The 13,176-nt window shown below is 30.9% G+C and overlaps 2 protein-coding genes and 1 long non-coding RNA gene across 4 annotated transcripts; 1 reads left to right on the top strand and 2 right to left on the bottom strand.

Moving 5' to 3' along the window:
- The first annotated feature begins 377 nt into the window (after positions 1–377).
- Positions 378–6,364, top strand: LOC123898542 (WAT1-related protein At4g08290-like). Its single transcript, XM_045949525.1, has 7 exons — positions 378–718; positions 1,025–1,087; positions 3,357–3,473; positions 3,564–3,801; positions 3,976–4,140; positions 5,473–5,624; positions 5,964–6,364. The coding sequence occupies exons 1-7, from the start codon at positions 507–509 to the stop codon at positions 6,115–6,117; spliced, it is 1,101 nt and encodes a 366-aa protein (XP_045805481.1). The 5' UTR covers positions 378–506; the 3' UTR covers positions 6,118–6,364.
- A 2,689-nt stretch (positions 6,365–9,053) lies between these two features.
- LOC123895815 lies at positions 9,054–10,514 on the bottom strand. The gene is made up of 3 exons (XM_045946298.1): positions 10,294–10,514; positions 10,021–10,074; positions 9,054–9,419 (listed from the first exon to the last, which is right to left on the bottom strand). Exons 1-3 carry the CDS (start codon positions 10,363–10,365, stop codon positions 9,054–9,056), a joined length of 492 nt encoding a protein of 163 aa, XP_045802254.1. The 5' UTR covers positions 10,366–10,514.
- Positions 10,515–10,639: 125 nt separating this feature from the next.
- Positions 10,640–12,797, bottom strand: LOC123898164. 2 transcript variants are annotated; one of them, XR_006805271.1, is made up of 3 exons: positions 12,463–12,711; positions 11,615–12,247; positions 10,640–11,035 (listed from the first exon to the last, which is right to left on the bottom strand). It is a non-coding gene; the product is annotated as an uncharacterized LOC123898164 (long non-coding RNA). The 2 variants fall into 2 exon arrangements; XR_006805270.1 differs by lacking the exon at positions 10,640–11,035 and having other exon boundaries at positions 11,733–12,247; positions 12,463–12,797.
- Positions 12,798–13,176: the final 379 nt, after the last annotated feature.

Below are 13,176 nucleotides of genomic sequence, written 5' to 3'. Positions count from 1 at the left end.
AGTATCCGATTCATTTGACTGTCTAATTTAATTTGAAAGTCAATTATGATATAAAGTGGTTACAATCCCCTTCTGATCACAATTGCAGTGATCGAACTGTAGTTCTCCATACTAAGTCAAGCGTCAATCACCACTGAACTAACTAACGATTGTAAGTGTATTCTTTATTTTGATTACTCCAAAGTGTATTCTGACTCAAGACAACTAATTCATTAGAGGGGGAATCAACACAATCAAGCAAAGCTAGTTGCATATACTCCCACTAATATAAATAATTTAGCTTTCATATCTGATTGATAAAAAGCAAAAAGTTTATAAGAGAGGACTCTTGATATACTTATCATCTTTGCTATTTCTAATGCCTCACGTCTTAATCATAATTCTTGCTATTTATATAGAAGGCCACTTCATACATTTCATTGCATCTCCAAGCATTTTAAAACAATAACATATATATATATACATATATTTTTCATATATATATTTTCTTGAATTAATACAAAGAAATGGAAAAAATTGGTGTTACTAGTAGTTTTAGCAGTAAAATGAGTAAGGCAAGACCTTATGTGTTAACAGTGGGATTGCAATTTGGGTTTGCAGGAGCATACATATTCTCTATGGCTAGTTTTAACCTTGGAATGAATCGTTTTGTGTTCATTGTTTATCGTAATGTTATTGCTGCAATTGCCCTTGCTCCTTTTGCATTCATCTTTGAAAGGTGCTAGTGCATGCCTACTTATTCTCTCTAGAGAGATCTCTCTCCCTCCCTCCCTCTCTCATATAACTAATTAATGTCTCTAGAATATTAGTTACAGAAACCAATATACAAAAAAAAAATTAAAATTTGTACCGTCAACTTTTTAGAAATATAAAAAAATTGTCTTTTCGATATGTTTTTTTCCTTTTGTTTTCTTAATAAATATCGGAGAACATCTGTTAATATGACTCTTTATGTTTTTGTATGTTATTTTTTAATAGTCTTTTTCTTATATGTCTATTTACTACTTTTCTTACAATTTTGCAGGAAAATTAGGCCAAAGATGACAATCTCAGTCTTTTTGCGGATAATGGCGCTAGCATTTTTGGAGTAATGAACTAAAACCGATCTATATAGTACCTATAAATACTCTTATTATTCTATGGCAAATGCTAATAAACACTTAAAAATAGAAATTTATTAAAAATAAAAATATTATCTTGAAAGTGGTATATTCAATTAAAAATATTGCTCATTTCAAAATAATGAATTCCAATATTTTGTTCATTAACTATCCAGAAAATTTTCTAGCAAAACCTAATAGGAGTACTTATTAAAAAAACCAAACATATATAACATGTTTGACCATAACTACTTTTTACGTTATAAGTATGGTTAACAAATGTTCTGAGGACATTATTTAATGATAGTACAACATTTTTTAATGATAGTACTACAGTGAATATATAATAGCATATTTACCATTTAAATGAATTTCAAACAAATGAATATTTATTTGAGATTAATTTATATGCACCGATGGTCTGAAACCTTTGAACATGGCATCCAATAAAATTACATGGTATATCACCTTCTTAAGTTAGTTCTTAAAATATCTATACAAATATCTATATATGATATGATTTATAATTGAATGTATATGTAAAATAAAAATTACTCTATGTGAATTAAAGAGTCAGGATCCGTTGACACCAACTAGTTTGACACCAAATGTTACACCTCTCAATAACGTTTTAACTGATATAAATTTTATAAAACCCACCGTTGGATTGAAAGTTTATATCATATAGATCATTTATGTAAAATTTCAAATAAATCCAAAATCATTTGATATGTTATTGAGATACATCAAAATTAACGGTTTTTGTTTTTTTAAATGCCGTTAATCATTATGTGTCTCAATAGCATATCAAATAATTTTGGATTTGTCTAAAATTTTACACAAATGATCTATATGATGTAAACTTTCAATCCAACGGTGGATTTTATAAAATTTATATCGGTTAAAACGTTATTGAGAGGTGTAACATTTGGTGTCAAACTAGTTGGTGTCAACGGATCCTGACTCTGAATTAAATCCTATTTATATATCCAAGTAGACTATTACTTAAATTCAAGGTTGATAATAGAATAATACCTTTTTTAATAAATTATAGAAAATATAGAATTTGGTTTGTGTGTAGTGATAATCTAATTTTTTATGCATCTAATTAAATCATTCTATGATGTCACCCTTTTAGGTTAGTTCCTAAAATATATCTAATCTAATAAACATAATTTGATTGGATTCAGGTGTTAAAATATTTTACATCATCGGTGCATAAAATTCAATCTCTAAAATATAAATAGAATTAATGATTTTTATTTTAATAAAAAAGAATAGAATGAATTTAAATCTTTTTCACTAATAAATCTCAATCTTAGAGTTGAAATCTTCGTAACTAATATACTCTACTTTTCAGGGGTTGGTAGCCAACTAATTTGAGTCAAGGGTTAAAATAGTTAAGAAGTAAAAGGTCTTGAGTTTAAGTCCGGTGAAAATTTTAAAACATACTAATATTATCACCTAATGATTACTAATTTTAATTGTTTAAAAAAAATGAATACTCTGCTTTTCAAAATGCTGCATAAGTTTGTCAAAAAAAAAAAAAAACCCTACATAAGTCTTCTTTTATTTTAAGAATTAAGGATATTTTTCTTTTAAATTTGATTTTACTCTTCTTTAATATTTTTCTTAAATTTAATCATTCTATATTTTAAGTTACTATTGTTAGAAATATTCATATCTATATAATTTTTTTGAAAAATTTGTTAATTTTTTTTTTTTTTTGAAAAATATGTCTTTCATAATTTTGCATGTTCATATCTTTTCATCAACTATAAGAAAAATATTAGACAATTAGATCGATCAACTATAACTTGAAATTTAAAAATTTGATTTTTATTTAAAATGACGTCAATTGAATTGAATTTGTATGCATTATCATACAAAACATCATGCTCTTTTTCTTTTGATTTTTGAATAACTATATACATCATATTGTTAACCTATCATGAATTGACGTTAGGGATATAGTGGTCATCCATGACAAGTAAGGGTCTATTTAATAAAAAGAGACTATTACTTAAACGTATTGAAATACCTTCATAAAAAAGAAAAGAGAATTGAAACACAAATAAAATAATATATAGATATTACTATTAGTAGAGATATTTTAAAAACGGGTCTAGAAATTTAGAAATATTATGTGATTTGATTTGATACATATATACTTCCGTGCACGTACAAAATTTGTATCCGTTGGATTTATTTTTTGATGATAATAATGTCTCATATACCATTTGCTACTCCTTTTAGGCCAGTGATTGATCAAGGATTCACTTTCTTGGGAATGCAATATACATCAGCTTCATTTGCATCTGCTTTGATGAATGCTGTGCCTTCTGTTACTTTTGTGTTAGCCGTAATTTTCAGGTAATAAAAGTGTGATTATTTTGTTTTCATAAATAAAAGTGATTTTTTTTTTTTTACAAAAAAGTAACAATCGACCTTTTAATTTATCAGGATAGAGCGTGTAAATTTGAAGCAGATACGAAGCATTGCAAAGGTGATAGGGACGTTAGTAACATTTGGTGGAGCTTTAATGATGATACTTTATAAAGGACCACAAATCCATCTTTTTTATTCTCCAAACACAGCCCATCAAGCTAGTCAAAGCACGCAAAATCTCAAACATTGGGTTTCAGGAACACTCTTTCTATGTTTGGGTTGTGTGGCTTGGTCATCTTTCTTCATTTTACAGGTAATTATTATTCATTTTCTTAAAATAGTATTTATTTTTCAAATTTAATATGTAAACATTTATATGTCATTTTATATTTATCAACTAATTTACATCAATTAATTTTATTAAACATTATAAATTTAACTAACTAATTTATAATGTTATGTATAAATTGTGATTTGTTAATTGCAGTCGATAACTTTGAAAAAATATCCGGCCGAAATGTCACTAGCTACCTTAATATGCTTGGTTGGTGCTTTGCAAACTAGCGTCGTGGCATTGGTGGCGGAGCGTCACTCCGGTGCTGGGATTTGGGTCATTGGTTGGGACTTTAGACTATACGGTCCTCTCTACACGGTACTTTCTCAATTACTTGCAACATTTTCATTTGGTTCATCTTCAATCTAAAATTAATCTTACAAAGCCTATATTTTAATCTCATAGTTTCATGGTCATTCATAAATACGATAAAAGAATAATATTGACAACACACTCTTTAACATACATTTTTTAACAGCCATTGCAATAATAGGCTGTAAGCCCAAACGATTATTTCATAGAAGAATTATTCTTTTCGCGCCTCCAATCCAATATTATGCGTTCCTAAAATGACCAAAATATCTCTCTCATTATCTAGGCAGCGAAATCAATTTACATTATATGTAGCGAGTGGCAATTTTTTTTACCAAACCCCAAGGTCTACACGCTGCCATGAATGGAAACATTATGCAACATCACAATTCGCTAATTAAAATGCGAACTCAAACATAGTTTGCACTTTAACTAGTGAACCTTATAAAAATTTAATCACCGTCCAAAACAAAAAATTTATTGGCCACTAGAGTGGTTATGGCATAGTATCGACCAATGGTACACACCATATAAATCTATAAATTGAAACCTCTTTTTTAACTTTTTTTTTAATCACTTGCTCATATACAATATTTCATTCAAAATATTTTCATGGGTTGAAGGGAGGGTTTGCACTTTAACTTGTGAATTGTGTTTTATAAGTTTCGCTACTTAGGTAGAGAACTTAGTGCTGAATTCGTCGCTTAGAGGTGTTTGTTTCATGGTTACAAAGTGGATTCCCATGAATATGATATTGAAAATATTTATTCTCATGTTTTGTGGAAGGGATTCCAAAATTATTCTCAACAACAAATTGTTCCTAGGAAATTATATACCCACGTACATGGACATCCTATTCCAAAGGAAGGAAAGCTGGCATGATTTATTCTTGGTGGTTATAACGGCAGTTAGCAACTTAGCATAGTGATAATGCAATTTACAGCATCACACACCCACGATGTATGTGGGGTTTTCTATTTAAACAAAAATAAAAATTGTTCCTTGGAATAGAGTTCCCACTATTATGTTCCTGGGATAGTTAATCCTGGAATTAATTTTTACATCCATGCAACAAACATACCCTTTTTTGTCAGTTTTTGTTATTTTACACACTTACTCCCTAATCTTCGAGGAGGATAAAATTGAAAATTCAGGAGCCGCATTCAGGAGCAGAGAAACTTAGGGACACGAAACTAAATACTCTATTTTATAACAAAAGATGAAAAGGCTGTTTAACTTGGGCTTATACACTCCATTTATTGATATTGTATTGTACAGTATATCTAAAATATATAAATTGCAACTTGTAATTATTTTCAATCAATTTTAAAATTACAGGGAATAATCACCTCAGGAATAACATATTATGTACAAGGATTGGTATTACAAAGCAGAGGCCCAGTATTTTATACAGCATTTAATCCTCTTTGTATGATCATCACTTGTGCTTTGGGCTCCTTCCTTTTCGCAGAGCAACTCCACTTGGGCAGGTATTACTAATCTTCCCCTTCTTTCTTGTAATTAGTCACAAAATCAGGGGCGGAGTCAGCATTATTATTGATCCCGAGTAAAATTTTACCCGTAACATAATATATAAAAAGTCCAACAAAAAATCTCAATTTTGCCTTAAACTAACTGCTAAAAATACCAATAATTTTGGCCAGAGCCGGGACAACTGCCCAGACTTGTTGTGCTTTAGAAGCGCCCCTGGCTATCATATATAAGAACTTGATTAAACTGTCCGCAATTACTTCAAAGTCATTATTATTTTTATCTTTAATTAATACTTCATCTGTCTCATAATAACCGTTACATTTTTCCGATGGCAGTATCATCGGAGCCGTGATTATTGCAATCGGTCTTTACTCTGTGGTCTGGGGTAAAGCAAAAGACTATTCAGCCACTACTACGGCAGAATCATCAGTTACAGTGAAGCAAATTGAGGCACAACAACTTCCAATTACTTCATCTAATCATGTCTAACAGGAACTAATTATGAATAATATTGTGCTACTGCTGCTGCCTTAAAAAAAACTGCAATAGCTATCTTTGTTATTTCATGTTTGTGTTGTGGTTTACACATTCTGAAGGAATGTTATAGATACTATAGGCAGTATACATTACATGCACATTCTCAAAAAAGTATATGTACTTTTTTCATGCTAAGATGTTTTTATGTGGATTATCATTTTGTGTTCATTAATAATCCTTTCATTTTTTATGCTTTGTATTATTGATGCTTTCATTCCATTGAACTTCAACACTCCATCTTACTATCTTCCATCCTATCCACCATTTATTTCAACTTACTCTCATCCATATGGATACACATACACTACTGTCACAAACAACACTGCATCACCTATCCCAAACTCATACACAAGTTCTTCTACTTCATCTGATTATCAATATACAAGCTAATTAATTAAGACTATTTTAAGACAATTTCATTGATTTTGGGATCCTTTAAAGTTTCTCAAAGACTTGCATTTATAGGACTAGTATTGGATAATAGATTATGAAAATTGCTTCTAGGCCTCCAAAAACTCAAAAATACTCCTGATTTTGGACCCAATTTGATTCGGATTGTACAATGCAAAATTTCCTTATATATCGGAAGATAGGATCCAAAGTGACCTTATATACATAAAATGCAGTTCAGTTAAGTTTTGCAAAGGCTTGACCAAAGGAAAAGAGTAAGAACTTGAAAAGAAGGGAAAGAAGAAGAAGTATTCAAATAATTAACTCCTTTCCTCCATTTTTCTTTTATTCCAAATTTTCATTCCAACTTCAATCATTCTTTCTCTATCCAACTTCAGCACAATATATAAGTTTTTTTTCCACATCAAATTTTTAATTTGTGAAATTATAGTGTATGTTTGAAAATTGGTAGTTATTATAGGGTTTAATTTTCACAACAAGAGTTGCTTGGTTATGTATGGACAAATATGATGTTTTAAATTGTGTATGTTTGAATTTGACTATTTGAGATTGATTTTGATTGCTTTGAGTTGAATGCTATATGAGAAGGAAAAAAATTCATGGTACATTTTCCTGATTTTTCGTTCTGATCACATGTAACAGGGTTTTGGAAGATACGTTCCAAAATTCCAAGTAGTTTTGAAAGATAGGATCCGAAACAAGTCAATAGAAAACATTTTGGAAGATACGTTTTGAAATTGTAGTTAATTTCATAAGATAACTTCCGAAACCAAAAAATAAAATTAAAAAGAGAATTTCACTTTGAACCATTTCGAAAGATATGATCCAATTAGGTCCAATTTCAGAATATTTCTTCCAAAATGTCTTGATGGATGTTTTCGTAAGTTTTGGGGCCTCAAAGCAATTGAGAGGGCCTAAAGAGCTGCTTTCATAAATTATTTCATAAATTAAATGGGCTAAAAGGCCAAAAGATCCAACTAAACAACTAAATAAAGTCCAACTAAAAATGTAAACTTAAATATCAAAATTACTTAATTAATTATAATCTATAACTCTTTATCAACAATGTAGGACAAAAATAGCATGGCAAACCTTTATGGTACTGAACAATATTTTATCTTGTATGATGTTTGCAGACAAAAATTTCAGTTCAAGTCCACTTGACTTAAGAAGTGATGCCGTGGCAATTCCGTGAATATTTGTAACTTAGTTAGGTCGGGTGCATTTAAAATAGACCTAACAAAAATTAAATAAAAATATATATTTTGCATTAAATTGCTTAAGTCGTTTGTGTTCACTAACCGACTTAAAAAATCTATTTATTAAGTTAGGTTTCGGCCCCCTGACATAAAAGGTTTAATTTACTTCTAACAAATGAATTTCAATGTATACTAAAAGAGAATCGAACCCGATACACAAAACAGTTTTATATCAAAAATAAAATAACTAACTAAATCATCACTACAAGCCCTTCTCTCAAAAAAAAAAAAAAAACAAAACAAAAACAAATTAAAACGTTTTAAGACAGCTCAAACTACAACTGACTTTTTTCAAAATTCGACTTAATAGATCAAAACTTCTTATGTACTAATTTCACATGCATTAAAATAACTCCCACTCACTGGTTGCCTATTTTTGAATGGTTTTTGCATTAGTACAGATAGACAACTTCATATATTGCCTTTCCCTCTTGATCCATGTCATCATTATATAGTGGATGATATTACATTATTTTCTTCATATGATATTATGATCATCTAATCCCAACCACTCTCCCACGATTTGAAGTTTCCTTTTTTTCGGAGGAATTAGAAACATTTTAAGTAAGCAATATAATGTCTTGTGAATTAGAAAGCACTAGCAAAATTATAGTGGCATATATAATAATTTATAATACATGGCTGGTAACAAACAACTATGTATTGTTCAAAGTAACCTTTCCCTCATGTTATTTCGTCACATTATATTATATGATTAAAAATAGAAAAATCATATGGATGAAATGAGTAGCGGGATCAAGTTGCTTTCAAATTTCACCACAAAATATGTTTTGAGTTTCTTGTCACTTTTTATATTGCTATTGATTATTGATGTTGCATGCTGAATGGGAAACAACTAGACGGTTGAAAATACATTAATTTTTAAAACCAGAGCGGTCATTATGCTCGCGGAATTTAAATATTCTATTCTATATAGAACAAAGCGGTCATAATAATATGTCATTAGACTTAAATGGTTAATAAGCAAGTCATTATGTTTTGTGTTTTGGTGAGAGATTTGAGTAGTATGTTAAAGATATTGAGTTGGATCATCAAATTTATTGTAAGCAAAAAAAAAAAAAAAAAGTTTAATAAGCTCCCCTCATGACAAATCATTATTTTTTTTCTTGTGCTCCAATAATTTAGACATCATTACATTCAAAAGAATTAAGAGATGACTTAACTATTAATTATTATTTTTTCTTTTATAGATATGATTTAAGCAATACAATTGCCCCCACCGGGTCCTCCAAATTGGAGAGTCAATCCAATTTCCCCATTATGGTATGATGCACCATAGCATTCACGATTTGTACTTACCGTTGCTCCCATATCTTTTGTAAGAGCTTGTGACTTTTGAAATTCATTAACAAATGCAAGATTCTTAAAATAACATGCATGGCCTAAAACACCATCGGGTAGTATTCCATATCCCATTGGAGGGCTAGGAGTATTTCTAGGATTTATTGTTTTACCCCCCCACATCACTTGATCAACGTATGTCATGTTGGAGAATAAAGATGCAGGATAATATCCAATTTCTTTTCCATTTATAGAAATATGCCAATCTTTTGTTGTTGGATCCTACACAAATCAATAAACTTTTTTGAGTATACCTTTGTTAGCATATATTGATGTAATAGAAGATCGAAAGGGGCACGTCGTACTGGTCTGGTGCAAGAGTGATGATGAGAAAATTGGGTAAATTTAAAATAAATATGAAAAAAATTATTTATTAATTAAAAAAATATCTACTTTTAACAATTGAGTGATGTGTCTTAAAGGATGACTTTAATTGGTTGACGTTTTACACTGTCACAATATTCTAATTAAACACTTACCTTAAATTATTTTTGGTTAATAAGCTATATAGCCTTATAATTATTGCTAATTTCTTAAAGTGAAAATGGTATCATTTGAAAATTACCTGAAAAATAGCCATTGGAACTTCGACTGTGATTCCACTAATGATTGATGTTTGATCAAATATTTGACCAGGAGTAATTGATTTGTCAGTTTGAACAAAACCTTGACATTGTAAATTAAAGCATCCTTTATTTAAATTATCACTCTGTCAATTTTAAAATAATACCATTTTAATATATAAATATAGATAAAAAGTAAGAAAAAAAATGCATTGAGTATATAAGTAAATGAAAAAAATATTTAAATAAAAAATACTCACCCCCCAAGCGATAAAAAGATGAGTTTTATCATCGTCGTACATTTTAGGATACACCTAACAAAAATATGAGTAGAATTAGGCATTGTTTATGGTGTGAAAAAATCACCAAGCTACACACATAAAAACTTAACGAAAAAATAATGATAGCTCAGTTGATACTTTGATAGCGCATTTTATATGTAAGGGCGGAGTTCAAACTCCAAACACGCCACTTTTCCGCTCTGAGGATAGAATTTCTAGACACGAAGCTATCTAATAAAGAAAAAACCTTACCTGCCATCCAACAGCGACTAGATTAAAATTACTCGGAGATCTATTTATAACCAACATTGTTGCAGCACTCATTTGTTCTTTCTCAACTCTTGGATTGTAAACAGAAACAATGCCACTAACTCCATGGAAAGAAGTACCACTTGCTGGTTGGAGAACTGCTCCAGCATACTATATGTTTTAAAAGATTAATATAGTCAGTGCTCTAAATCAATATCAAAGCAATAAGCAAGCTACGAAACCAAATTCATGAAAAAAGGACATGACTAATCAATATATATATATATATATATAGAGGATGTATATTATGAGAATGATAAAGATATATGAGAATATGAGAATGAATTACAACCCTTAGATTTAAATGAAGGAGTAGGATTAGAATACCACTTAAATGAGTCATGTGCCACTGTGATGTGTCATTATTATTACTATTCACTTTCTCTCTCCTCAAAATTCTTCCTTCACGTAAAAACACTTTCTCTTCTTACCCGTTGTCTCTTTGCTTATGCCGCTCTTCTCCTCCTCTCCGCCTTCCACCGATGTCTCTGTTCCGGGAAACCTCCGCTGACCCATAAACTTCCTTCGCGTCCCTATCGTCTCATCTTTCTCACCGCATCTTCTCATTTCATGAGCCCTCTCATCTTTCTCACTGCATCTCTCTCTGCGTCTCATGAATTTCTCTGCCCTCAAATCCTCTTGTTGTGAATCTCCCTTTGCGTTTAATACAATTTGAGTCGAGTCTCTGTGTTCAATTTGAGAATAATAATGTTATTAGTTTGTGTTTAATTCAATTAAGGGTTAGAGTTGGTGTTTAATTTGGGCAAAAATTGGTTGACAATTGAAAAGAATTAAGCCCAACAATATATTCAATAATTCAAATTCATGTTAAATTATGCGCGACATCTTCAAATTCATGTTAGAAATAAGCAACAGAATTTGTTCGACACTTAAAAACACACTGTTATGACCATATCAATTGTTAGGCTCAAGGAAATATGCTGAGAACTCTTCCACAGCTTATTTCTATCAGCAAGGGTGTTATCTTAAGAGGAGCTTAATGTGACTAATCTCTTATTAGCATTTTGGCTCTGCATGTTTAACTCACCTGCTGTGTGTTTGGTGGATTCTCCATATAATCAAACAAAGTTGCAATTGAACCAATAATAAAAGAATAAAATGAAATTGCAAATAAATTGAAACATGAACCAATAACATTGTGGTACAAATTGTGGTACACTAACAAGGTACACTGATAATACTGATATGGTAACAAATGATCTATTTGCAATGATCTATATTACTGATATGGATTACAACTTACATCCATCCAACGCCCCCGACGACATATAACGCACGTCCCGTGCGTAGGAAGATTCAGATTTCTTTCTGATCCTGCCTTTGATGAGCAAAGAAGAAAACTCTTATCTTATAGGGATGTATTGAGGCAATTCAATCAAACTTTTTCATTTAATATAAGATGATAATTACAATTTGTACAAAGATAGAGCTAATTCCCATTTACAATGTGAATCACTCTACAAATAGAGCTAACCCCCATTTACAATCTACATCTTCGACAAAATCAACGCAGTGCCAAGTTCTTTCATTTACAATGTGTAAGCATAGTGAATACAAACTAAGCACCAGTGAGCTTTGTAGCAGATTACAACTACATTAAACTAAGCATCAATTTCAGTTAGTCTTCGACAGAATTTCGCGCTAGTCTTCGACACCAGTACCAATTTCATTTAACTGGTCTTGGACAGCAGTGCCTAGTTCATTTGCCAATTTCAGTTAGTCTTCGACAGAATTTCACGCTAGTCTTCGACACCAGTACCAATTTCATTTAACTGGTCTTGGACAGCAGTGCCTAGTTCATTTGCCAATTTCAGCAGTGCCTAGTTCAGTAGCAGTGCCTAGTTCATTTACACTTCAACTACTGCTACACCAGTACCTAAAGAACAAATTGTTTCAAATAAGCATTTTATCAAACATCTAGAGCACATTAAAAAAAAAACAAATAGCTTCTATGTTAGTTGTAAGGTTAAATACCATAAAATCAAGGTATGAGGGACACAGATTTTAAAAAAACCCAATTATACAGAAAATCAAAGTATAAGAAGGATACAAAACAAAAATAAATCAAAAAGAAGAGAAGCAAAATAAAACCTTGTTCCTGGTGTGGCGTTGATGTTCAAAAGAAGAAAAGATCCAAACTCATGAAATTGAACAGAGAAGGAGGCGGTGATGTTCAAAACGAGAGATACGGGTGTGGCGTTGTGAGGTCCATCGGCGGCGAGTGGCGGCGAGCAGCGGCGTCGCGTTGAGAAAGAGAGATCGAGAGAAATTTGATGAAGGAAGGAAGAGAGAGAAGCTCGTTTGTGAGAAAAGCGAGTCACGTGACTCACTTACAATAGTCTTTTAATCCTACACCTTCATGTTAATCTAATGGTCATAATTCATTCTCATATTCTCATATATCTTTGTCATTCTCATAATATACATCCTCTATATATATATATGAGGAGGGTTATATTGACTCCAAGAGTAACTCTAGAGAGTTACTCCAAATCAAAGCCGTCCAATTTATTTAATCTGACTGCCTTAATTGATCATTAACTTTTTTAGCGTGTGCATATAATGCCTGATACTTCCCTCTCGCATCCCTTGTAATTGATGTAGAACAAAAACACTATACTGGTCTTCTTCTTCTTCCTTCTAACATATATCTCCGTTTTGTTTTACAAAAGAACATATATCCCTTTTAATTCACGGTAAAGATAAACGAAATGCATATATTTCTTTTGTTAGAACACAAATCACAATAGACTTTTGTGAAATCCCTAAAAAAATCTATCTTTTTTTTTTGTTGATTAACCCACA

Source organism: Trifolium pratense, linkage group LG7 (genome assembly GCF_020283565.1).
Source record: "Trifolium pratense cultivar HEN17-A07 linkage group LG7, ARS_RC_1.1, whole genome shotgun sequence".
NCBI lineage: Eukaryota > Viridiplantae > Streptophyta > Magnoliopsida > Fabales > Fabaceae > Trifolium > Trifolium pratense.
This window is presented reverse-complemented; position numbering and strand designations above follow the sequence as displayed.